At 34.9% G+C, this 25816-nt stretch overlaps 5 protein-coding genes across 5 annotated transcripts; all 5 read left to right on the forward strand.

Annotated features, from left to right (window-relative positions):
• The first annotated feature begins 1419 nt into the window (after positions 1 to 1419).
• On the forward strand, positions 1420 to 2192 carry LOC148205294 (zinc-finger homeodomain protein 11-like). The gene has a single exon (XM_088110313.1). It carries the CDS (start codon positions 1570 to 1572, stop codon positions 2095 to 2097), a length of 528 nt encoding a protein of 175 aa, XP_087966439.1. The 5' UTR covers positions 1420 to 1569; the 3' UTR covers positions 2098 to 2192.
• A 9548-nt stretch (positions 2193 to 11740) lies between these two features.
• On the forward strand, positions 11741 to 15252 carry LOC124843981 (annexin D5-like). Its single transcript, XM_047320827.2, has 6 exons — positions 11741 to 11938; positions 12118 to 12263; positions 12426 to 12638; positions 13804 to 14019; positions 14106 to 14195; positions 14796 to 15252. Exons 1-6 carry the CDS (start codon positions 11863 to 11865, stop codon positions 14997 to 14999), a joined length of 945 nt encoding a protein of 314 aa, XP_047176783.1. The 5' UTR covers positions 11741 to 11862; the 3' UTR covers positions 15000 to 15252.
• A 654-nt stretch (positions 15253 to 15906) lies between these two features.
• Positions 15907 to 17915, forward strand: LOC148205295 (purple acid phosphatase 17-like). Its single transcript, XM_088102938.1, has 7 exons — positions 15907 to 16209; positions 16374 to 16530; positions 16639 to 16746; positions 16828 to 16955; positions 17086 to 17214; positions 17320 to 17387; positions 17467 to 17915. The coding sequence occupies exons 1-7, from the start codon at positions 16033 to 16035 to the stop codon at positions 17678 to 17680; spliced, it is 981 nt and encodes a 326-aa protein (XP_087959064.1). The 5' UTR covers positions 15907 to 16032; the 3' UTR covers positions 17681 to 17915.
• Positions 17916 to 19533: 1618 nt separating this feature from the next.
• Positions 19534 to 21650, forward strand: LOC148205296 (purple acid phosphatase 3-like). Its single transcript, XM_088102939.1, has 7 exons — positions 19534 to 19891; positions 20134 to 20290; positions 20404 to 20511; positions 20577 to 20704; positions 20805 to 20933; positions 21028 to 21095; positions 21179 to 21650. Exons 1-7 carry the CDS (start codon positions 19718 to 19720, stop codon positions 21396 to 21398), a joined length of 984 nt encoding a protein of 327 aa, XP_087959065.1. The 5' UTR covers positions 19534 to 19717; the 3' UTR covers positions 21399 to 21650.
• A 1536-nt stretch (positions 21651 to 23186) lies between these two features.
• Positions 23187 to 25606, forward strand: LOC124843970 (UV-B-induced protein At3g17800, chloroplastic-like). The gene is made up of 3 exons (XM_047320811.2): positions 23187 to 23481; positions 23744 to 24030; positions 24524 to 25606. The coding sequence occupies exons 1-3, from the start codon at positions 23374 to 23376 to the stop codon at positions 25338 to 25340; spliced, it is 1212 nt and encodes a 403-aa protein (XP_047176767.2). The 5' UTR covers positions 23187 to 23373; the 3' UTR covers positions 25341 to 25606.
• The last annotated feature ends 210 nt before the right edge of the window (positions 25607 to 25816 follow it).

Below are 25816 nucleotides of genomic sequence, written 5' to 3' on the forward strand. Positions count from 1 at the left end.
TACTTTGTGTTCTCATGATATTTATAGAACAATATCTTCGTTGATATTGACCAATGACTATAATTCTCACCATCGAATAAGGATGATAATCAAAATTGACCAATGACTACAATTTTCACCACGGAATAAGAATGATAATCAAAATTGAAGTATATGGATTTCACATTGATGCACCGATAAGGAATCATAGAAAGGTGAAGAGAGTCATTGAGAAAGGAAGGAAACACACGGAGAGTTGAAATTTGTTATCTAAAGCATCTATTATCAAATTAGATGGCAACTAAGGATAGAGCAGAAAATAATTAATAAAATGGCAAGTATATGCATAAGAGAAAGATGAAAGGAGGTAGGGTAGGAAGCATATTTTGGTTGTTGCAGCCTTAACAAAGAAAAGAGAAACAAAGTAGTAAACTAAAGTGATAAATGTGTTTGTGTGTGTGGGTTTGTGGGCATGGGATTGACACTGTGACTCTGGACACTGTACAGTGACTGGACACTGAGTGGAGAAAAGGAAGCAAAGCAAAATGGTTCCCAAAAGCTACTGAACCAACCATTATTGTTTTCCGACACATCAAGTGAATGCGTCTTTTGCCTCTCAAAATCCCACCCACTCATTTTTTTTTTCAATTCCTAAATCTTATATTATATATTTCTCATCCTCTCACCATTCTTATACCTCCCACCCAATTATTGCCAACTCAATCTATATAAATTCATTTTCCCATGCACTTATAATAACCATTTTTTTTTCTTTCTTTTAACTTCTTACCACTACTCTTTTCACTTTGCTAACATGTATGTTTTCCAATGACCTTTTTCGGAGTGCACAATCCACAATCCAATGTTTTCTCTCTTCATATATGCAAGTTGTTAAAATAACAACAATAGAATTGGTTTATATTATCTAGATAGATCCAGGAGGAGATGGTTTGACATGTTTATATTTTATTGAGAAGAGAAATTGAGAGTATGAGTAGTAGAAAAGTACAAAAAGAGGGGTGTGTCTGTATCTGTATGTAGAGAGAAAATAATGAAATTCCCCAAGGTTTTGTTTCTGCATTCCAAAGTGAATTATTGGACAGAGCCCATACTGTTGAGGGTCCCTCTGCCTCAACCTTTCCTCATTTCCTTGATAGACACTCATGTCCCTTGCAGGGGCTCGAAATTACTGCTCCATTTTAATATGATACCATGTTAAAAGTATATATATGTGTCAATAAAGTGTTTACTTTTATATAGACCCACTTGGATAATATATATACTTTTGGATAAATAGAACAATTATAATACATTATGCATGTTTATATGTTTGTTAGATTTAGGGTTTAGTCACAGTTTCGTAGTATTGCATGCCTAGAAAACATTATGTTAACAGGATGTTTTGTTGCTTGTGTTTACCTAGTAACAGTGGGTGATGTGGATGTTATTGATGAAGATAGATAATATTGACATGCGTATGTAGATATATAGTGGAAGTTCGCAATAGTGTGTACGTGTCCGTAGAAGGAGAGACACTGTAATTATGGTATCTAAGGATGACTATAGTAGTCATTGCAAACGCGAAGAAAGATGTTGGGTTATATAGTTTATGCACTCTGCGCTTGGAAGCAGAAAGAGAGAGAAATGGAAGGAGGATCTGGAGAGAAGTGGAAGACAGTCTACAGAGAGTGCTTGAGAAACCATGCAGCCAGTCTGGGAAGCTATGCCACTGATGGGTGTGGAGAGTTCACGGTGGACGGCGGGGGGCTGCAATGCGTGGCGTGTGGGTGCCACCGGAATTTTCATCGGAAAGTGAAGTATCCTGTGGGTCCGGAAAGTCCTGAAGCCATGGATTACGGTGGTGAGGGAGGGAGTAAGAAGCGGTTCAGGTCGAAATTCAGCGCAGATCAGAAGGAGAAGATGCTGGCGTTTGCTGAAAAACTTGGTTGGAAGCTTCAGAGGAAGGATCTGGATGATGAGATTGAGAGGTTCTGCAGAAGCATTGGAGTTAGTAGGCAAGTTTTCAAAGTTTGGATGCATAACCATAAGAACTCTTCTTCCTCTTCTTCTGCTTCAGCTTCAGCTTCCACAGGAAACATCTCCTCCCTCACCCATTAACACTGTAACACTATATATTCCTTTCATCTCATCACTTTCAATCTCTGCACTTCTTGTATTTTCTTTTTCTCTTTAATTACCTCCACTTATCATCATCCTCTCTTCATTTTCTTTTCACCCTAACCTAACCACAAACATTATCTAAATTTGTTTACTCTTTAATCTTTCTGCTACAGGATTAATTAACCATTCTCTTACACACACATACATTTTTAGGTCAAAGATTAGTTAAAATAATTATATTTTTAACAACATTTTATATATAAAAAAAATTTAATCAATCAAATTATTGCTTTTTCATGATAATATGCACACACAGGCACACATTCATAATTTAATTTTTTATTTATATATTTTTAAATACCATATTATACATTAAAATTAAAGTATATATAGTAAAGTTTTAAATATATTTTAAATTTTATATACAATTTTGTATACTCCTTCCAAGTGTTGGATTAATTAAATTTGTACTCTATAAATGGTGTTGAATGTAAGATTTGATTAATTTTTACATGTGTAAACAGATAATAACTCTTTCTCTCTTTATATTTGTTGAATTAGAGAGTAAGTCATGATTTTACAATACACACACAACACTTTGTTTCCTTACTTTCATGTCATCCAATCTAATATTTTATTTTCAATCTTCATCCTCACAATCTCATTCATTTAGTACTAAGAAATAGAAGTATCTTCTTGGAATAGACTGAAGAAGTAAGGAAATTGCCCTTCAATATGTTTAAAACAAAGCATATATTTCAAATTTAAATGACAAATTATGCAGATCATTATCTCAATTTATCTTTTAAGGACATTGTTAAGTTTTCATTATGGTTTGTATGGGTAATTTGAGTTTGAAAACATCAATTGATTTCCTCAGTGAAAAATTGGTCTTGAAAACTTCTGGAAAACATTTAAACCTCTATGAAGAATAATGTCATTTTGGAAATCAGGAATTTGTATAGAAAAAGTGAGAGAAACATATACCACACAATGTGAATTCTCTTAACATGTAGCAACTGATGTTTTTTACACTTATGTAACATATGGTTAGGTATCCACATCATATCTTAGTCTGGTCAATTTACATTTTAAAAAGTAAAAAATATATTATATATAACTTAATAAATTTAATTAAAATTTAAAACCTTTATCAGGATAAAATTTTAAAACATTTGTTATATTTGTGATATAAGATTTGTGCATTTTCATTAAAGTTTATTCTATGTCATAGTTTTCTAGGCAGGCAAAAGCGTTTTCAACAATTAAGTTACTTATGAAACACAGATATCATTTTTTATTTAATATCCATCCAACACTAAAATTATTTTTTACTTATAAAATAAATTAACTGGACAAGGGAAAAATATATTTTTTCTTATTAAATGTTAGAAATGACAAATCAACTTAACTACTCCACAAACAAAAAAAATGAATGAGGAAAATGAAGTTTAATCATATCATTCACCAAAAGTTAAAATAATTTTTATGGCATAAATAAGTGTGAATAGTTAACTATCCAATTACACAATTAATTATTTACTATTAAAGTATGAAGGAATAGTGATAAAGAACTTCACCAGTATGATCCAAATATTGGACTTGAACTTATCAAATTGTATTCTTAGCAAATAAGTGATTGGCAATAAATTTTGAATGACTTAAATTAGGAGTGAAGGGTGAATAAATAAACACCATGTTATTCCTTCCAGAGTCCGTGTAAGCATGCCAACAAATGTTGAAAACCCAATGACCATAAATAATGGGCTTTGGCCCAATCTAACAAGCATCTCACAATATTCTCTAACATTATACTAATCCACTGAAAAAAAAATTGGATTTTGAAAATAAATTTGATGTAATAGAAATTAATGGATTGAGAAAAAAATTGAATTATTTATATTAAGAAAAAGATGACTATATAAATGAAAGAAAAAAGTTTACTAATAACATGATCAATTAGATATATTAAAAAAATATTTTAATTAATAAAATTGTAACATTATAATTTTATTTTGTATTTAAAAAATAATTTAAAATAAAATATTGTTTGTAACATTCCAAATTTTCAATAGTATTATCAATAAGATAAATTACACATCAATATATTAGAATAGTCATAAAAAACATATATGAACTTTTACTCGTAACCATAATAGTATAACATATACTAAAAAAAGAGAATAATATCTTTATTAACAAAAACGCTTTAAAAGTTAAAGTGTGGCTAGAACTTATCAAAAGAAACTATACACATTTATAAACATATATATATATATATATATATATATATATATAACATCAATAACTAAGAAGACTGAGATTGGTCTTTTGCTCTGTCTCCCGCCTCCTAACATTTGATCCAGATACCACTCCTCATCTACTCACATCTAATTATTGCAATCCAAAAGATAAACAAACACAAACAAAAAGGGTAAGCTAGTTTATCAAAGAGCACACATAAGAATAATTAAATAATTCAATTATCAATCATCAAACCATATTCACACACATATCATCATCTAACTTTAGACTAACCATCCGAATACATGATAATGAACTATAGAAGTCCTGCCTTTGAGGTGGTATACATCCTTATCAACAAATCAACATACCAAGGTTAATCCTTTCAAGCATCTATGACTAACAAATAATTAATAGACTATGGACCTCCTACTACTCTCCATCACATAATCATCATTCTCTTCTTGAGACTGGAGGTTATTGAAAGTATCAGAATAACCTCTAATTACTAACTTCCTATATCAATACATACACTTACACCTATAATCATTTAAAGGAATTTTCCTTGAACTCCTTATAACCATCATTCATATGTCATCACACCTATATCACAGAATATAAGATACATCATTCCACCACTCACGAATAAACACAATAGAGAAAACACTTAAAAATTTGCAAGGAAACCCAAACTTACTCGCCCAACGAGAGCAAAACCAGTGAGCTCTCACGGGCTAAGCAAGCCTTGCAACTAACACCTAAACACCTTACACACTCGCCCAACGAACCATATTTGTGAAAACAGAGAACCTCGACAATGTAGCGAGGGAGCTCGTCCAACCCCTAAAACTCACTATCAAAACCCTTCTTTACTTACCCAACTATCAATTTACTTGTCCAACCCCTCCGAATAAACCAATAGCCCTCCAATCAAAATATCAAGCATCATACAACCAAATTCACTCAATCAAAACGACATTTTCAAAAAACTCATTCATCTCTAACATGTCTAAATCATATTATTATTATAGAAATTCAACAAACATACTTGAAATTAAATACTCAAATCATAAAACTAGCTTCCCTTACCTTAAAAGAAACTACAACCTCTCTACACAGTCCGCTACTCTTATTTCGAGTTCAAAGAACTCTCGAGAAACCTATACACCACAAGAACATGATCAGCGCAAGTCTTTATGACCTTTGATCAACAAAGAGATAAGTAGAAAACTAATCTAACACATGCGAAAAAAAACCCATACACATGAATTTGTGATCACTTAGATACCTTATGATCGTCAAACAAATTATTTAAACATTAGAAATTGTAGAGAAAATATAAAGAGTTAAAAAAAACATTTTCAAATAGATGATAAGTATTTTAAACAATAAAATAAATTTTAAATTTTTTTATTTATATTATTAAATTATTTAATTTTAAAATATTTGGTCTCATAATTTTAATCTACAATGAAAAGTAAAAAATATTTCGAAAGCAAAATATATGCCGTGAACTCTTTCGAAATAACAATACTATATTAAAGTCAAGACATGCTTGCACTACATTTTTTACAAATAGATAAAAATAAGAAAAAACAAATTTTACCTTTTTATAAACAAAAATCAATGTATGCATAAGTTAAAATAAATAAAAACTAATTTTCCTTTTTTGTTTTTTAGAAATTTTTTATGGAAACTCGTCAAAATAAATTCTTAATTATCATAAGCGATTTTAAAATTTTCTGAAAATTTGGTCAGGACTAATAAATTTTAGAATAAATTTTTTTCCCCTTAAATTTAATACTCTCTTATTACCACTCTCGAAATTCAAGAATTTTTCTTGCAAAAATTCAACTTCAGTAACTCTAACGTGTTTATTTAAAAGGATGGTAGAAATTTTATGAACTATTTATTATTTATTTTGAATATATATTTGTTAATTCTTTTGAAATTTACGAAAATAAATTTATTATTTACGTTTTTGTTTTTAGCAATTAAATAATTGCTAAAAGAAATTAGGACTAAAAATAACACTAACCAAAAAGAAAAAATCACTTGTGAAAAGGAAGTTTAATGATTTATAGTCTTGTAAAAAAGACCAAACAAGAAAGGTATTTGTAAAAAATTGTGAGAAAAATAAAATGTTAAATAATATTTGTAAAATTTTTGATCTTGATGGAAACGGACCTTTTGAGAGATAAAACTTTATTGATGAAAATCAAGAGTCCATGCACTGGCACACTAGTTGGTGGGCACGAACTCGGGACAAAAGAAAAAGGTACAGAACTTTCCTATGGACAAAATGAACCACAAATCATGCCTAATTAGAGGTAATAATTACTCACTGTGCTCCACGACAACAACTGCATCGGAGAAAATAGTAATAAATGATGTCCTAACTAAAGGAAGCTCACAGATGGCTTTAGGATTTCAAAATAAAAGAATGCCTGGTTTTATGTAGCTTCAGCATCGATTTACTTTCCTCTACAAAGAACCAGACATTATCCACTCAGACAAGGTGCTTCTTCAATTTTCAATGGTTGAAAATTTCTCGACATTTCACTCACACCACTACTCATTTAACCTCCTACTCTACTGTTCAGCCATTGAATTATATCCTGTGTGATAGCGTCTCGTTCTGGTTCAAAGAGAAGGTCATGTAAGAAGCCGTCGTATAGTTTGATACTCTTGTCAGTTGAGGAGGCTTCTACGTAGAATTTTTTAGAAGCAATGGGATCAGTTACGGAATCAGCAGTGCCATGGAGAACAAAAAATGGAACTCTTAATTTTTTTACATTTTGCTGCAAGTAGGTTGTAATTCTGAGAATCTCATAACCAGTTCGTACTCTAAGAGGTCCAGTACATACTAATGGATCAGAGTATTTAGCAATTAGAGCCTCCGGGTCTCTAGACACTACCGAACCCTTCTTATATGCAGAACTACATTGATATGTTGGCAGCAAAAATGAAGCTATTGGAGCAAGTACCTACAATGAAGAGGACACGAAGATGAATATGCCAAATCTGACATGTTTTATGCATTCTGGTATAAAACGAAGACGTCAACTAGAAATGTACGCTCACCAGCAAAACAGGATGAGCAGGGGCAACACCAACTGCAGGGGATGTCAATACAGCACCAGCTATGCGAGCTTCAAACTTCGGATCAAGCAGAGCCTACAATTATGATAGAAATAATAAGTTAAATCATTTATACTTCTTGAGCTTTCCCCTTTTACTAGTAATTGCAACAATCTTGTATTAAAAAAAAGTATTACCTTAAGAGTAATGGCTGCTCCCGTCGAGTGTCCAAAGCAGAAACATGGGAGTCCAGGATTTTCATTTAGAACCTTTTCCAAAAACGTTTTCTGTTTATCAAAATGTTAAAAATTGTTTCAGTGTTCTTCCAATCAGAAAAAAAATTCTATATCAGTCCTCCCATTGCGTCTCTCATGAAACTTCTGCCCACCACCGTGCATACTCAAAACATAAATCACACCACCATTTTTCTATGCATTGTCAAAACTTTGGTAGAATGCAGTTTAGAAACGTACCATATCAGACACGGCATCATCAAGAGAATGGACATAACCATGTAACCCATCACTTCCACCGTGACCTATAGATGTAAACGGAACAGGAACATGAGAGTTGAGCAAACACTGAGGAGATGAAAAACAAACATTCTACCGTATATAAAATTATCATAATTCTAACAAGTTGCAACGCAATGTATCAAACCCATACAAGCTTGATTTAACAAAGAAAAGGAAACCTATCCTCCGAGGGCCCAGAAAGAACCAAACGAATAGAAATTTTTAAATCAGGCCCTTGCATTGTTTTATCGTTTAAAACAGCACTAGGGAACTCTACATATTCCAAACTCTTAATAGCCAAGTTTTGTAAAGACAACTTGGGCATATTCCAAGCCGATAAGAGGCATCTTAAAAACTACACATGAATATGAATCCAACGATATTATAGAAATGTTCAATCTACATAAATATTAAATTGTTAATTAAAAACGCATATATTTGCAGACTTCAGAGACAAGCTCGACATTTTAATAAGCTGGACACTTCCTTCTGTCTCACGATTTGTTTCTACGCATTTTGCCGATTAATAAGAAAATGCGCGACAACAGTTATCATTAATGTTCTAAAGACAACCTCTGAACTGAATCGAGCACTGTTACATGCCAACAGGACAACAAGAGCAACATGAGAAAAAAATAAAAAATTAAAAAGAAATCGGACTGTTCATAATGCAGTGAATGTTAATAATGATAGAGTTTAGTCTGAATTAGGAACATCGACACAAACCATTTGTCGCGTATAGGATAAAGTTTTTAAACTGGTGTTTTAAAGTCGCGGCCAAATGTTAGTGGGAGGGAGTAAAATGTAGGAAAATTGATTTGTAAATAAAATTGTGGAGAAGTCTTACCAAGCCAATCCATGGCGTAAACCTTGAAACCATTAGCATTGAGCTGCTTGGCAAAGTCAGTGTATCTGCCACTGTGAGAAAAAAAAAGGGTGAGGATGAGGAGTAATTGTTAAAAAATAAAGCGAGGGGAGGAAATTAGAATCAGAATTAGGATTGGATACCTGTGTTCATTAAGTCCATGCATAAGAAAAACAAGTCCCCTGTGTAATGCAGAGATGGAAGATGGTTAAGAATGAATTAAGATGAAGGAGATTGTGGCAACAGAGGAGATGAGAGAAGAAGGAGTAACCTGATGGTATGATTAGGGGAGCGGGGAATCCAAGACTGGGTGAAAATGGTGTCACCCCTGGAGGAAGCGATGAGGCGGTAGTCCCTAAAAGAGGTAGGATGGGCGTGTGCGTGGTCGGCGTCGGCGTCCTCCATGACTCTCCGAATGGCGAGAGCCCTCCTGGCGGTGGAAGAGGTAGAAGCAGCGGCGCTCTTCCATGCGAGTCGCGAGGAGAGGAGAGTCCCTTTGCGGAAGGGAAAGAGAAGGAGCAAAACGACAGCGTTGAAGAAGGCAAGGAGGGCCTTGAGGGCTCGCAGGGAAAAGAGGGCGCGGATTCTGCCGCTGGCTCCGGACGTCAAGATCAAGGTGGAGGCCTGGTTTCCCCTGCAAGACACGCCCTCACATCCCATTGCCGTTGCTATTGCCATTGCCGATGCTTCCTAATCTTCCCCTGCTTCCTGTCCTATCCTATCCTCGATGAAGGAACAAACGCAATCAAAATCACTCACACCAGATTCAAAATTCAAAATCGATCCCCCAAATTAGTACGCACCCAAATTTAGCAGATGAAGAAGAAGGAGAAGGATGGATGAATGTTATTTATTAAGTATATAAAAGACAGGAATTTTGAATGGTATCGTAGCACGTTGAACGTTGGTGAAAGTGGATTGTTCCAGAAGGGCGGGGGGTGGTCACCCTAACATGTGGGGAATTCCATAACCACATCCACCTGTGTCTCTCACCGCACGACACGTGGGTGGTATGCGGCGAAAAATATTACTTCACGACCTTCAATAACATGTTCCCTCTTTTGTCCCTGTCCCACCTTCTCTCTCTCATTCTCCTTTGCATGCAGTCAACAGCTTTTTCGGATCATCCTCAACTGCCCCGTTTCTAAACATTTTATCCACAACTCTCTCTCTCTCTCTCTCTCTCTCTCCCCTCTCTCTCTCTCTCTCTCTCTCTCTCTCTCTCCCTCTCTCTCTCTCTCTCTCTCTCTCTCTCTCTCTCTCTCTCTCTCTCTCTCTCTCTCTCTCTCTCTCTCTCTCTCTCTCTCTCTCTCTCTCTCTCTCTCTCTCTCTCTCTCTCTCTCTGTCTGAATATTATTTTCATCTTTACCATAATTTATCTAATTTAAATAAATAATCTCTTGTCAGAAAAATGCTTTCAAAATCTATTCTAGAGTTTCAGAAAAAAAAATTACTTTATATATTAATATAATTAAATTCCAACTTTTTTATTTAATATTATATTTTTAATTTATATATTTGTAATGTAATTATGTTAATATATAAAGTAAAATCATAAATAATGTTAATGTATATATTTGTTCACGTATATATTGCAATAAAGAAAGTCTTTAATGGAAATTCCTATAATTTTGTAACAATAAATTATAGATTAAATAAAAATTATATTTAGGATGTAGTTGAATTATTTTGTAATTTATAAGAAGTTTTCTTAGTTTATATTTAGTAAAATATGATAACAAGTGTGAAATGTAAATTATATAAATATAAATGTAAACCATAAGTTACCTCTTAAGGAGTGTATTTAATTCTCAATAAAACATATTCATAATTTTTTTAGTTTTAAAAAAGTAATTATGTCATGTATTTATGACAAATTAAAACTATATAATTTATAATAAAAGATTGAATAAATAACGAAAACCCCATCAATGCAAATATCGTATTGTGTATAAAGTTTTTTATGATATGATTTGCTATTGGATTAGTTTGTATCCTACCAATGTAAAATATAAATTTAAATATAGGTATTATGTTATTTAAATTGGAAGGGTTAAGTTTTATATGATATCATCATAGACCCTCTTGTCAATATAATAAAACATGTTGCGGCCATCCTCATTGAATAAAAGTATTATAAAAAAGACACAGATGTAACCATGAAATACGTTACATTTGTAGAATTGATTTCCTTTTATTACCTTATTTTTAATTGGTCAAGTAATGTTGGTCTAAGTAACGTAAGTGAATACTTATCCTACCAAGTTTCATTGTTTCACGAATTCAGTTTGCCACAACAGAATGTCAAATATTAAAAAATTACAAAAATAAACAAAAAATTAAATATATATATATATATATATATATATATATAATATCTTATATTATCTACTATTACGTCTCTACGTCCGAATATATTTTTTTTACTTTACTATAATCTATCAAAATCTAAATAAATTATATGTTGTCAGAAAAACATTTTTAAAAGAAAGTACCGGAAGGTTCCCAAAAGAGGAATCCAAATTACACATCACTCCTCTGGGTAATAATATAAATAAAGAAATGTTAATTGACTTCTGGCTGTCATTGTTTTGAATCCACTCAAGACTTTGTCCTTGAAGTGGCTTAATTTATGGAAAATATTTTTTAATAATTTTTTTTACAAGTTTTTTTATAACCGTTTATATAATAGCTTATAACTTTGATGTCCGTGTTAAATACATGGATTAATAAAATAGTTGACTAAAAAAATTGTTAACATATATTTTGAGAGAACGTGGTATAAAATGACACGTATTTATATTTGATACGTATTATGAAAGAATGAATTTTTATATTTTAAAAAATAATATTAAATAAATATAAAATAGTGACGTGTGTAGAAGAGAAAATATTAAATTGAATGGTTGCGTGAAAAATAATATTTAAGATTATTCATTTGAGGATTGAACGGTAAGAGAAGTGGTGAATTAGGTGATTGATGAATCAAAAACCGATCCCCTTCTGCTCTTTGGTCTGCGTTTGAAAGAAGAAACGAGTTTGTTTTTGGATACGAAAATGGCGACCTTGAATGTACCCCCTGTTCCTCCCTCCCCAAGAGACGACGCCATAGCTCTTTATACCGCTTTCAAAGGTCCTACCATTTTCTCTCTCATGGCTTCTTTTTCCTTCTCTCATGTTCCACAATCTTACGTTAATTCACTCCATTAAATTCGCTCAATTAATTACGCATGCATGTTCATAGCACAAACAATCAATGCACAAATAATTTCTTTCCAGATCCAAATTACTTGTGCTGATTCGTTTTTGCAGGATTTGGATGTGATACTGGCGTTGTCATCAATATACTTGCTCATCGAGATGCCACGCAGCGTGCCTATATTCAACATGAATTCAGGACAATGTATTCCACCGACCTTCTCAAACGTTTATCTTCTGAGCTTTCTGGCAAATTGGAGGTACTTTTATTCTTAGGGATTCGATTTTACTTCATCACAAACATGCCTTCCTCTGCTTATCACATCATTATATGTGTGTATGTATATGACTGTGTGTGCGTGTGTTTCGTTTCCGACACTTTTTAATTGCTTCGCTTTGGCCTGTGTTTTATGGTTCCATAGACAGCAGTTCTGCTTTGGATGCATGACCCTGCTGGGCGTGATGCCCTTATCCTCAGGCAGTGCCTGACTGCGGAAAATCTTGAAGCCACCACTGAAGTATTATGTTCGCGAACTTCTTCCCAGCTCCAGTATTTAAGACAGGTTTACCACACTAAATTTGGTGTTTATCTGGAGCATGAAATCGAAAGATACGCCTCCGGGGATCATAAAAAGGTGAATCTTCTCGTTCTCCTTGTCTGTATTTCGCTATCAAGAATTATTCATATTAAGATTTGTATCTGTTGGCCTCTGAAGTCATGCGCTCTTTTGATTCCTAAGCACCCTTGCAGCATTGATGCTAAAGAAATTAAAACTGCAATATGCTTGTCTGATGACTCAATGTTCACCAGAGGTGTATTAGTATATTTCTGAAATCATTGGTGGATATTTCCATTTAAGACTCCATGTGCTTGTGGTCTTTCTATTCTACTCAGAAATTTACAGATGAATGACTTTTACCAAATCGTTTGAGGCAAGGGTCCAGTTATGTAATCGGGTTAGCCTGCAACTTGTCAAGAAACGAATAAAGCACCCAACTGCAAGAACGACAAAACCGGAAACAAACTAAATCAAAAAAATCAAACAAGGGAAAATAAACAAAAATGAATACAGGATATACATGATTTAATCTTAAAGACCTACATCCATGAGAAAAGGAGCAAAATAATTCAGTATCGGATAATAAGAGAACAAGATCAAGCCTGTACAAAAAGTGTTCACTTGGCCATTGTATCACCACTGTTCAGAAACAAAAAACAAGAAAACCCAGTTCTTAACTCTATTTCCTCCTTTCTCTCTCATTCTTTCAATAACCGAGTAGTACATGAAATGAACCTCTCCTCTCTACACATCCACCGTAGAATAACACCTATATAGTCACTAGACACAAGATCACAAAGAATAATCTCCAAACAATCCTCTAGAACAAGTTAGTTGTAATCAATAACTAAACGGAACAGAAAAACTCGATGCAACCATTTGTGACAACTTGCAACGGATTTATAGGCGCTTCTAATAAGAATATAGCAGCAACGCCAACAAAATTTTTTGAATCCATACAAAAGATTGAATGCTTGATGGCAGTTCCAAGATTTCAATCTCAAGTCAACCGTGGGATGGAAGGGGACTAAATTTCCGGTATATCCATTAATTCAAATATGATGGTGTGTTTCATTGCATTGCACGTCTCTTGAGGGAAACCGTGTTCAATTGTTTGTCGTAGATCACATTTGATGTAAAAATTCTGGTTCATTCCCTTTATTCTCTACACTAATCACCTCTCAGTTCCTTGTATATTCAAATAAAGCGTGTTACTTTCTATCCAAAATTCTTGATGCAGATGTTGCTTGCTTATTTAACCATTCCGCGTTCTGAAGGCCCTGAGGTAAATAGAGAGATAGCTGAGATGGATGCAAAGGTTCTCTACAAAGCAGGGGAGAAGAGGCTGGGAACTGATGAGAAAACTTTTGTGCAAATATTTAGTGAACGGAGTGCAGCACATTTGACTGCTGTAGATCATTATTACAATAGCATGTATGGACACTCATTGAAAAAGGTATCTTTACCATTTTTTTGTTTCCTTTGAATGTAGTCTCTCCCAAGGTTGTTTTTCTTGTGCTTATCCCATTTGAATATGTACAGGCAGTAAAGAAGGAAACATCAGGAAATTTTGCTCTCTCACTTTTGACAATTCTTCAGTTTTCTGCGAATCCTGCAAAGTATTTTGCAAAGGTATTCCCCCTGGCTTGAATTTTGTGTAGTTGCTTCTCGTATTGCCATTATACTTGGAAGGGGATCACAACGTTTTCATTCGATGATAACTCTTCATTTCGTAAGAAACAAGGATAGGATGATGGTGAGAATCAAGTGAAAACTGGTGCAAGATAAGATGATTATGTTATAGTTACTGTTAAGACGTTTTTTCGTTGAAAAATCTGTAAGCAACTTTAGCAAGGAGTTTTTGAAACAAATTAATTATGCAGTTGAAAATGTTAGAAACTTGAACGAAGATGATCATTTACTACATATCTTCATGGAGTTCAGACATTGTAGGCTTTGGCAGGGTCATGAGCCTCTCAAGGGTAAAAATCAATGCAGTGTGCAGTGTCAGTTACTTTGTTCAGAAGGCTGACATTGATTTTTATACTGCAGAGAGGATCCTAACCCCGTTTAGCAGGACTTATAAATGTATTATGGATCAACAATTCTTCTTTCTCTAACTTCTTGGTGATTTTTGTAGTAGTTGGTTCTGTAAGCACAAGTCAACTCCTTGAAATTTCTAACTGACAAGACAATGAGATTTGCTTTAAATTCAACTTTTGCACCGTGTAGATGTTGCGCAAGGCAATGAAAGGTTTGGGGACTGATGACACAAGACTTATAAGGGTGATTGTAACAAGAGCTGAGATTGATTTACAACACATCAAAGCAGAATATTTAAAGAAATACAAGAAGACGCTCAACGACGCAGTCCACTCAGAAACATCTGGCCACTACAGGGCTTTTCTTCTCTTACTCTTGGGTCCCAATCAGTAGACAAAAATTTTCAACCATGTTTTGGTAATAAATTCAGCGTATGACGTTGAATATATGAGCAGGTATTTTCTGTATTGGTTTAGTTAGCGTGTGGTACTTTGTAAATAATTTCTACACGTATTTGGTTTCATCATGTATTTGCTTGCCATATCATCACCAATGCTCGGATAAAGGATTGGCGTGTTGTTTCCATTTCAAACATTTGTAATTCCTTTGCTTGTGTTCATGTTCTGTCTCGATGGTTCTTCTTTCATGGATTCCGGAATGATTCTGTCTCGACGGTGCTTCTATTCTTTAGTAAATTTTAATTTTTTAAATTATTTTTACTGTAAATTTTAATTAGAAAAAAAAAGGGTAGGGATTCAACATGCTCGGCTAGATTGATAGGGGAAAAAAAGACTAATGAGCTAAAAAGGTTGTAAGCTTCAAATCATGCGACAGAGATGAGAATTTAATTGATTGATATTAAATTAAATCAAATGGTTCAATCTCCTTAAATACACACATGTATGTTTAGTCTTTATAAACATCATTCTGTCTCAATCTTTACAAAAATATTTGCTAATTTTAAAATTTCTAAAATTTTCTAGCCAATCCTTTTAGTTATTATCATTAATCGTAATTAATTTAATGCTAAAATATTAATCCATTCAATTAAGACAACACATAAGTAAAATAATAATTTATAACGTATGAGTTTTAATTAGGTAATATATTTATTATTAACATAAATGTGGTAATTATATCATTAACTTTTTCCATTGGTAAGAGGAGGAGCAGCAGAGCATAGCATCCGAATATTCTGCCTCATATGCCTTTCTCGTGAGATGGGTTTGGAATATGCTGATTCGTCCCACTCTTGCATGGCATATTCGAATATATCATCACCCGCTTCCTTCGATATCATTGGATACGATCTTTTTCTTTTCTATTTCCTTCATCGTCTCTCTCCATAGTTACTCTCAAGTCTTACGTTGTTGCTCCACGTCATCCCAGAAAGCTTGCTCCTTCTGCTGTTCCAACCACACTCACCATGTCCATCTCCTTTCTCTTCACCCTCATCGTCACCTCTGCCCTGTGTGTTCTTTCTGCATCTGCTCATCTCCAGAGATTTCCACACTCATCTAAACATGGTGCTTCTCTTAGCTTCTTGGTGGTCGGTGACTGGGGCAGAAGAGGCTCTTACAACCAATCACAAGTCGCTTTTCAGGTTTCTTTTTATGTTTCTTCATCCGAAACATTTAGGTGTTGTATCATTATTTAACTCGTTTTCATCTTCTAGCATGTTATAGCGTCTGGTCTTATAGATTGCTCCTGGTTGCATCCTTTAACGGATGAAAAATGTCATTTTTACTTCTGAAAATGAACATGCAGATGGGAAAGGTGGGAGAGAAATACGATGTAGACTTTGTAGTTTCCACTGGGGACAATTTCTATGACAATGGACTAATCAGTGAACACGACAACGCGTTTGAAGAGTCGTTTACCAAAATTTACACAGCAAAAAGCCTGCAAAAGCGGTGGTATAGCGGTAATTTTCTAAACAAATAATGATGAAGACGACAAAGGAGTTACATTAGAGTGCAGAGTGTAGTAGATCTTGTCATATGCATAACCTTTTGTATCATGGTGGATGCAGTGTTAGGCAACCACGACTACAGGGGTGATGCAGAAGCCCAACTCAGCCCAGTCCTTAGAAAAATGGATAGTAGATGGCTCTGCCTGAGATCATTTATTGTAGATTCAGGTATTGTCTTTGCTTCTTTCGGGTTTATCTTCTAGGGGTTAAAACCAACCATTGCAGTAATCTGATGTACTTCTTCTACAGAGCTGGTTGAGATTTTCTTTGTAGACACGACTCCTTTTGTTCAAGAGTACTTCACTGAACCAAAGGAACACAAGTACGATTGGCGTGGCATTGGACCACAGAAACCTTATGTTAACAACTTACTCAAGGTATGCATACACGATTCCTTACTTTTTTACTGCAAAAGCTAACCATTTGAACAATTTGAAATATATGAAACTTGCAGACTGGAAAATTACATGAAGATGGATTAAAAATAGTGTTTTGAATCATTTTCAGGACCTAGAATTGGCACTGGGGGAATCAACTGCAAAATGGAAGATTGTTGTCGGTCACCATGCCATTAGAAGTGTTGGGCATCACGGTGATACTCAAGAACTTGTAGAGAAGCTGCTCCCGATCCTTCAGGTAACTAAAAGCTAAGAACTGAAGATGATCCTCGTCTCCCTCCTTGTGTAAAATAATTTCCTAGTTCCTCTAACCAACTGGGCTGATTTTACTTTCAAATTTCAGGCAAATAATATTGACTTCTACATTAATGGGCATGATCATTGTCTTCAACACATCAGTGACACAGAAAGGTAAAACTGAATGAATTGATATTATAGAAGGAACGAAGCCAAAGTAATGTATTTATCTGATAAAGGAACTTGTTTGCAGCCCCATTCAGTTCCTGACTAGCGGGGCAGGGTCAAAGGCTTGGAGAGGAGACATTAAACAAACGAATCTAAGAGGCCTAAATTTCTTCTATGATGGACAAGGCTTCATGTCCGTCAAATTCACTCAGACCGATGCCACCTTTGAGTTCTATGATGTTTTTGGCAACGTTTTGCACAGACTGGCTTCTTCAAAACAGCTACATTCTTCCACGTAAAGTTCAGAGCCACACTTTTGACGTTGAGATTCTAAAACGAAGACCGACCCAAATTGGTTGAGATCAAATTCAAAACCAATCCTTGATGTCATGCTTTAGTATAACAGAAATGAAAATATGATGTCTGAACTCCAACTTTTCCATTGTGATTCATCAGAGACGGACTCGTAAAATTTAAGGGCTTTCACTCCAACATTACCAATCAATAATATAATAATTGAATTGTTATCAGGAATATGTGGTTTATAAACCTCGTTAAATCTAAAGCAATCCAACATTTCCACTAGTCCTGAATCCATTGATTTTGTAGATAAGAATTTGTAAGGATGGGGAAATGGAAGCATGCGTTGGTGATATCCAATATCCACTGTCTTCTTATACGCCACCATTAAAATACGACTATGTTTTAACACCTGAGGACGTTTAAAAGACAAATGATTCAGGGATATAATTTGGAAATTTGAGAACAGCAAGAACACCGAAATCCCATGAGGTGGTACAAAAGGAAATTCACTTACGATTGTTGACTTTTTTTATGCTTTATTACCTATTAAATAACTGCCTTTATTTCTAGGAAGGAATAAGTGGTACATCTTTTCGTTCATTATGTATATAATTTTTTAGTTAGTTTCTTTTTGTAAGGCTTATAAAGTTGTTTTTTTATGCAGTTTCTACACAATTAAGTTGTATGAAATCGGTTTTTCTTTGAGTCTTATCAATTAGTATTAGAGTTCTACAAGGGATCTGAAATAGAGTGAGCAAAGAGTGTGATACAGGATGAGAAAACAATGTGAAGAGAACATTTAGATCAAAGGCACAGTGCGATTTCATGTCTATCTCAAAAAAATTCGTTCAACTGCTATCCCATGGTTCAATAGGCATTATGACTTCTAGTCCATGACCATAGAAAATTTCTTACGTAGCAAAGAATTATGGTAACTTGTGGAAGACGAAATTCCAACGCTGAATGCGGCACCAATTGAGACTCAAAGGAAAGTTGTAATAGACGCACATCTTAAAGAACTAAAGGTGAAGAATTTCCTGTTCCAGACAATTGATCGAAAAATAAGGAAAACAATGTTGAATAAAAATACATCACAAGCGATATGGAGTTTCATGCAATAGAAGTATCAAGGTACAACAAGGGTTAAACGTGCTCAGCTTCAGGCCTTCCGACGTGAGTTTGAGTTTGAGTTTTTAACAATAAAAGAATCCAATGTGATATGCTCCATTAAGGAATCCAAATAGTTAGTTTCTCATATCTTTAACCTAAAAATTCAACTATGTGGTATGCTCCATTAAGGAATCCAATGACCCAAGCACCTTGAATCTTGACGAACTTCATGGGAGTTTGCTAGTGCATGAACAGAGAATGTAAAGTTGGATCAGTCGGTTTTTCTCTGAGTCTAATCAAATTTGCAACAGTATTATTACTCAACCGCCCTTTACCTACCTTTGGAGGAAAATGATTCCGTCTATCTCTAGCTAACTAAATATAACTTTTGAATTAATATACATTAAAAGACTCAGTTAACTTAAATAGAATATGCTCCAAAACCATCTTAACTTTAGCTTCAGAAAATCGATTTTGAAAGAGGTTTACACTTTGGATATATATTATGAGTTGGGCATTTTCCGTATAGATGATGTGGCCATCTGAATACCAAACGTTGCACAAAAAGGATTTTTAGTAATAGTGGAGGAGGTAGGAAGTTGCAACGAACGTGCACAAGCTAATATGTGGGTCCACTGAGAACCTATTATTAGTATGCCGGGCCATAGTGTCATTGGAACGAATAAGTTATCTACGCTACTTTGACAAAAACGCTTGTTTCAGTGGGATTTTCTTACGATATTGTTAAAACAGCTTTTATGTAATTTTACCTGTGCAACCAATATACAGTAAGTTCGTACGCGACATCATGTTAAGCCACACAACTCTACTATTATGTCATAATATGCTCTTAAGATGCAAGAATCTTTTTCTTTATTACATAACAACAAAGTAAGGAGTTGAAGACACCCACACACAAAAACATGGCTGGTTTGGGTGTATGGATGATGGCTTTCATTAGTCTGTGTTCTCTGAATGTATCTGCTCTTCTCCAACGCCTACAGCACCCTGTCAAAGCGGATGGATCACTTAGTCTTGTGGTCATTGGAGACTGGGGAAGGAAAGGAACGTACAACCAATCAGAAGTTGCTGCTCAGGTCTTTGTTACAATCATTCTTTGTGAATCCTTAACTCTATTCTGTGTTCCAATCTAGTGCCTTAATTAAGCACATCATTTTGTGAATCCTTTTACTTGCTCGTTTGACGCATGGCTTTGTTCTTTTGCTGCGATGTATGTGTAATTGGTTAAAGTAATGGTCATGGAATGGATCTCTCTCTCTCCTAAAGCAAAAGCTGGTGCTTTTTAGACTCTCATCTCTTTGCCTATGTGATATGTCAGATGGGAAGAGTTGCAGAAAAGTTAAATATCGACTTTGTGATATCCACCGGAGACAATTTCTACGACGATGGTTTGACTGGTGTAGACGATCCAGCATTTGAATTTTCCTTCTCAAAAGTTTACACTGCCAAGAGCCTCCAAAAGCAGTGGTATAATGGTGAGTTCAGACACACCAACTATTGATGTATAAGCAAAAATTCTTAGCCAGCTAAACTGTTCCTTTAATCTTCCATTCTTCTGTCCATTAAATGTGATGGACACTGATTTCAGTGTTGGGAAACCACGACTACAGGGGAGACGTGGAAGCACAACTGAATCCAATCCTTCAGAAAATCGATCCCAGATGGATCTGCAAAAGATCATTCATAGTTGATACTGGTAACGTGGCTTCTCATCTTGGATACCAATCATTAAGTATTCTGCTAATCTCAAAAACTCTACAGAAATTGCTGAGTTCTTCTTTGTCGATACAACACCTTTTGTGGACAAGTATTTTCTTGAGCCGAAGGACCACAAGTATGATTGGAGAGGAGTGCTTCCAAGGGAGAGATATTTATCAAAGCTCTTAAAGGTAAATCTCTTAATATTTATCATCACAACGGATTAAGATAAAAAAGCAAATCCAATACATTTTTCCCTTTTTCTTTCTGTGTGTGTGGTTTTGAACATAGGATCTGGAAGTAGCATTAAAGGGTTCTTCTGCCAACTGGAAGATTGTTGTGGGGCATCATCCCATAAGAAGCATAGGACACCATGGTGACACCCAAGAGCTCATAAGGCAGCTTCTGCCAATTCTTGAGGTCATTCAGCCAAGATATATTAGAGACAATCCTATTCCTATCCTAGACTAGTGAAAAATGAATGCAACCTTAACCGATGAAATTAAAATTGCAGGCAAATGATGTGGATATGTACATTAATGGGCATGACCATTGCTTGGAACACATAATTAGCACAAGCAGGTGTGTGTTAACGATTTGTTTGCTAACTAAATCACCTCTAAATCATGGTAATTATATGATGGTATTATTGAGTGTTGTTGCAGTCAAATCCAATTCTTAACCAGTGGTGGAGGTTCAAAGGCATGGAAAGGAGACATCGATAAAAATAGGAAAGACGGCACAAAGTTTTACTATGATGGACAAGGATTTATGTCTGTGGAGCTGGAACAAACAAATGCAAAAGTTGTTTATTATGATATTTTTGGCAAAGTTCTGCATGTTGTGAATCTGTCGAAGGCGTTAGGTTCTGTCCATGCCATATAGAAGAGACTAGTTCAGGAAAGCAAAAATTAAAGATGAAAAGGAAAGATATCTATCATATGTAATGAAATGAATAAGAGTGACCAATGAAAGATTACTGTCATTAATAATGAAAAAATATCAGACACGGCATGCCCCAATAGAGGTCCGATATGTGGCCTAAATAGTTGAAGGTGACAGTGTAATAATGGTTGAATATTCAAATATCTTTTATTGTAGGAAGAAATTGTAAGTGATGTTTCTTTTGATTTTGCATATATGGGCTCATTACACCAACTACATATATGGGCTCATTACACCAACTGCATGAGAGATGTGTCAAGTACATTACAACGCCTGCCAAACTTTCATACGAGGTTAAATAATATAAAAAAAGTAAAAATTCAAAAGTCTTTCTTTGTCCCTTTTATATTCATGGAGAGATTTTAACCAGCAAAACAAAATGACACGAGTCATTCATAACTGTAAAACTGAATGCGAGTTTCTCTTATAGAAGATGTATAGTAGACCAACCAATGAATTTTCGACAAGAGTACAATATTGGAAAAAGAGGAAGTTAAAGAAGAAAATTGAAGTAATCATGAAAGCAAGAGCATTTCACTCCACAGAAACAAAGTAATGGTTCATAGCAATGAATGATTTGTTAAGACGTCATTTTCCGCAAGTGAAAAAGATTTGAGCCAAAATTTATCAAAACTGTAAAATTCATAACTGTAAAAATTCATCAAATGCACGAGCTTACTAAGTCATAGTTGAAAGGTCTAAATGGAACTAGGAAGGTACAAGATCAATTGAAAATTAAAAAAAGAAAACACATATATATACAAAATAAATGATTTTCAATGTAAAAAAAATAGTTCTGTTATGATTTTATTTTAAAGATGTCTAGCAAATTTTAATTTTTTTCTTGTAATCTTTTAACTTTAACATCCCTAACCCTAGCCCTAGTGAAGGGAGTAGGTAGAAATTTAAAAATTCATAATAATTATTATAAATAAAAATTTAAAATATAGTTATCTACATATATTATTACATTTAATACTTTTTCGATAATCGTTTAGTAACTTTATTATCAAAGTTCTCAATTTGGTTATAAAGAAGATTTAAGAAACGGAAATGCGGAACAATCTATTCGGAAATTGACACCATTTCTCCTCCTCATACCCAAACAAACATTTCTTTATATAAAATAGAAGAATTGGATTAAAGTGAAATGAATGAAAAAAAAGAGGAAGATGTGGAGGCTATTTTGAACAGAAATGATACTGGAATCAAAACAATACACGATGACAGGTGTACCGCAAAATTGAGGCACGAGTGGCCAATTTTGGACCTCAATTACTTGTGATTTTGTTGCACCACCACAAAATGAATTTTAAAATGAAAACGCTCAAAGATCTTATTTTCCTCACAAAAACACGTTACACGCCATTCGCGAACACTCTAATCCAAACGTGTCTCTCCTTCTCACTAAAATAATATCTTCTCTCCTCTTCTCCGATTTACCCATGCCTTTATAAACCCTTACAAGGACCAAACAATGAAAACTGTAACCTTAGTGATCAAATTCCAATAATCATCATTTTGTTATCAATACTACATGTCTATTGGATTCACTCAAATCATTCAAACTTTTCACCTATTAACATAATTGAGTTACTTAAGATAAACCAAAGCTAATTTCATCACTAAACCAATTGTGAAATTTAGTTCCGAGGGTTGAATTGTCATTTACGCAATTGTGGGCCCGCGAAGCACAGGAGACGCCCTATAAATCCTTCTTCACGTGGCATTAAGGTCTCTCTACCATTAACGCAAAACGCACACCGGAATTGAATTGAATTGAATCGAATAGAATCGTTGATTGATAACCATTTTCTCTTTCTCTAGGGTTTCGTTTCTTCTGCGCTTTCTTTGTTCAATTCGTCTCTGAATCCATCAAGCTTTCAGCTCCTTGGTGGACCTCTCCGACGTCTAAATGGACGTGGCAATCACTGCTGTCCGCTCACCGGCGATAGTCCTCGGAAGACCGATCAGCGCCTCCGCCTCTGTTCGCCTCAGTTCCACTTCTAGGTTTTCCAGAAAGGTATCGTTTCTGTGATTGATTACGTGTTCTCTTTGTTAACTGTTATTGTCGTGAGGTGATCTGATGGATTGCCGTTTTAGTCATCTTTTCCTGGTAATAGTTGGAATCAGGGAATCGGAAATGCTTTTCTAATCTCATTGACATAGCACGATACTTTGTAAGTGAAATGAAGTAAGCATAAATGGAACCAAACACCGTGTCAAGAGATTGATATCATTGATTAATTATCATTCACCTGCTTTTTGTTGTTGATGTTTTCCAGCTTTGCTTCACTTCACTTTCTATCCCCAAGCAAGCTCGTAGAAGAGGTTTTGTAGTTAGAGCAGCTTCGTCATTTCCCGAGTCATCTGAATCGGATGCCCATGCCAAGATTGCTCCTCTTCAGTTGGAGTCTCCAATTGGGCAGTTTCTTTCTCAGATTTTGGTAGATCACCCGCATCTTGTCCCTGCTGCCGTAGACCAGCAGCTTGAGCAGCTCCAAACTGACCGCGATGCTGATCAACAAAAGGAAGAGCCTTCTGCTTCTGGCACGGATTTGATTTTGTACAGGTTTGTTTCATTCTCATGTCTTCTCACACTCTCTTAAGTTTCTTCTAATAAATCTGACAAACTTCCATTCTTGCTCATTTTGGCATCCATAACTTGTATGAACGAAACATATTCCATTAGATGGCAGCAAAACATTCTGATGTTCTCTATGGTTTAGGTTTAGTGTGAAGTATAATTTGTATGATGCGCGTGTTCAAAGCTTTAGCTTTTTAATGGTTTGACTATAGGTGTTGTACGTTTAGATATGTAAGAATTTTTCCCAAACTACACACCTTACTGTATTATATTCCACTGGTAATACAAGAGTAGTGAAATATAAATTAAACTCACTTTAATTTTCTGCATCACTTCAAGGCTTTGTTTGATGTATTATATTAGTATGTGGTCCACGTTCAATGTGGTTCCACTTAAGATCTTTTATTTATAAATCTGAAAATGTTTGTCTTAAAGAAACCCGTTGTTGATCATTGTGATGGCTTCCAAACCTTTCCAGGAGGATTGCCGAGGTCAAGGCTAATGAAAGGAGGAAAGCTCTCGAGGAGATCTTGTATGCATTTGTGGTGCAGAAGTTCATTGATGCTAATATTTCTTTGACACCATCTGTAACCCCAGATCTGTCTGGTAAGATTGATTTGTGGCCAGATGAGGATGGTAAACATGAGAAGCTTCACTCACGTGAAGCATACGAAATGATTCAAAACCACCTGAGCCTCATTATGGGTAACAAAGTAGGAGATTTAACATCCACAGCTGAAATCAGCAAATTCAGGGTAGGGCAGGTCTATGCAGCATCAGTGATGTACGGTTATTTTCTTAAGCGAGTTGATCAAAGGTTCCAGCTGGAGAAGACAATGAAAGTTCTTCTAAATGAAACGGAAGAAGAGAATAGCGTTCAACAAACTACGATGGATAATGCAAGACCCGGTTTTGAAGAAGACACTTCTCAAGGGATGTCGCATCCTGAAGTATCTACTTGGCCTGGTGGTGACGTGAGGCCTGGTGGATTTAGCTATGGTATAAAGGCAACCAGATTGCGCAACTATGTGATGTCCCTTGATGGAGATACCCTGCAAAGATATGCAACAATTAGATCCAAAGAGGCTATCAGCATCATTGAGAAGCACACAGAGGCACTGTTTGGAAGACCTGAAATTGTTGTAACACCCGAGGGGTCAGTCTCTAAGGATGAAAACGTGAAAATTAGCTTTGGTGGTTTAAAGAAACTTGTTTTAGAGGCTGTGACTTTTGGCTCTTTTCTCTGGGATGTTGAGAGCTACGTGGACTCAAGGTACCATTTTGTCTTGAACTGAGGAAAGCTTTGTAGGTGTATCCTCCTCAGAGCCCAACAGGTTGAGCCTTGTGTGCATTGGGTTATCCTTATGAGTTCTGTTTTCTCCCATACAATACAAAACATAGATTACAGTGTGTCGGTACTAACTGATGAAGTATATTTTAAATGTGATTCGAGGTTAAAGTCCAATTATTGTTTCTCTAATTCATCTGTATATACTGTATTATAGTGACAGTGGCTCTGGATCTCATTAATAAAGGGAAAGGTAGATATTTTGCTTATTTATCCTAAGCTTTTGTGATTGGCCAATAGTATGATAGTTTGTTGTTATTTGCTGTCTTGGTTAGATGGCTGGATTTTTCCTATTTAGGTTTATGGTTTATAATGTATGTGAGATAATGGTATGCTTGGTTGATAATTTGTTAGTAGATGGATGGGTAAATGACTATGAGCACATGGGAAGGCAATGGATCAGAGTAGAAGTGAGTAGATACT

The sequence above is a fragment of the Vigna umbellata genome, chromosome 1 (assembly GCF_029865625.1).
Source record: "Vigna umbellata cultivar VRB3 chromosome 1, Vumbellata_1.0, whole genome shotgun sequence".
Lineage (NCBI taxonomy): Eukaryota > Viridiplantae > Streptophyta > Magnoliopsida > Fabales > Fabaceae > Vigna > Vigna umbellata.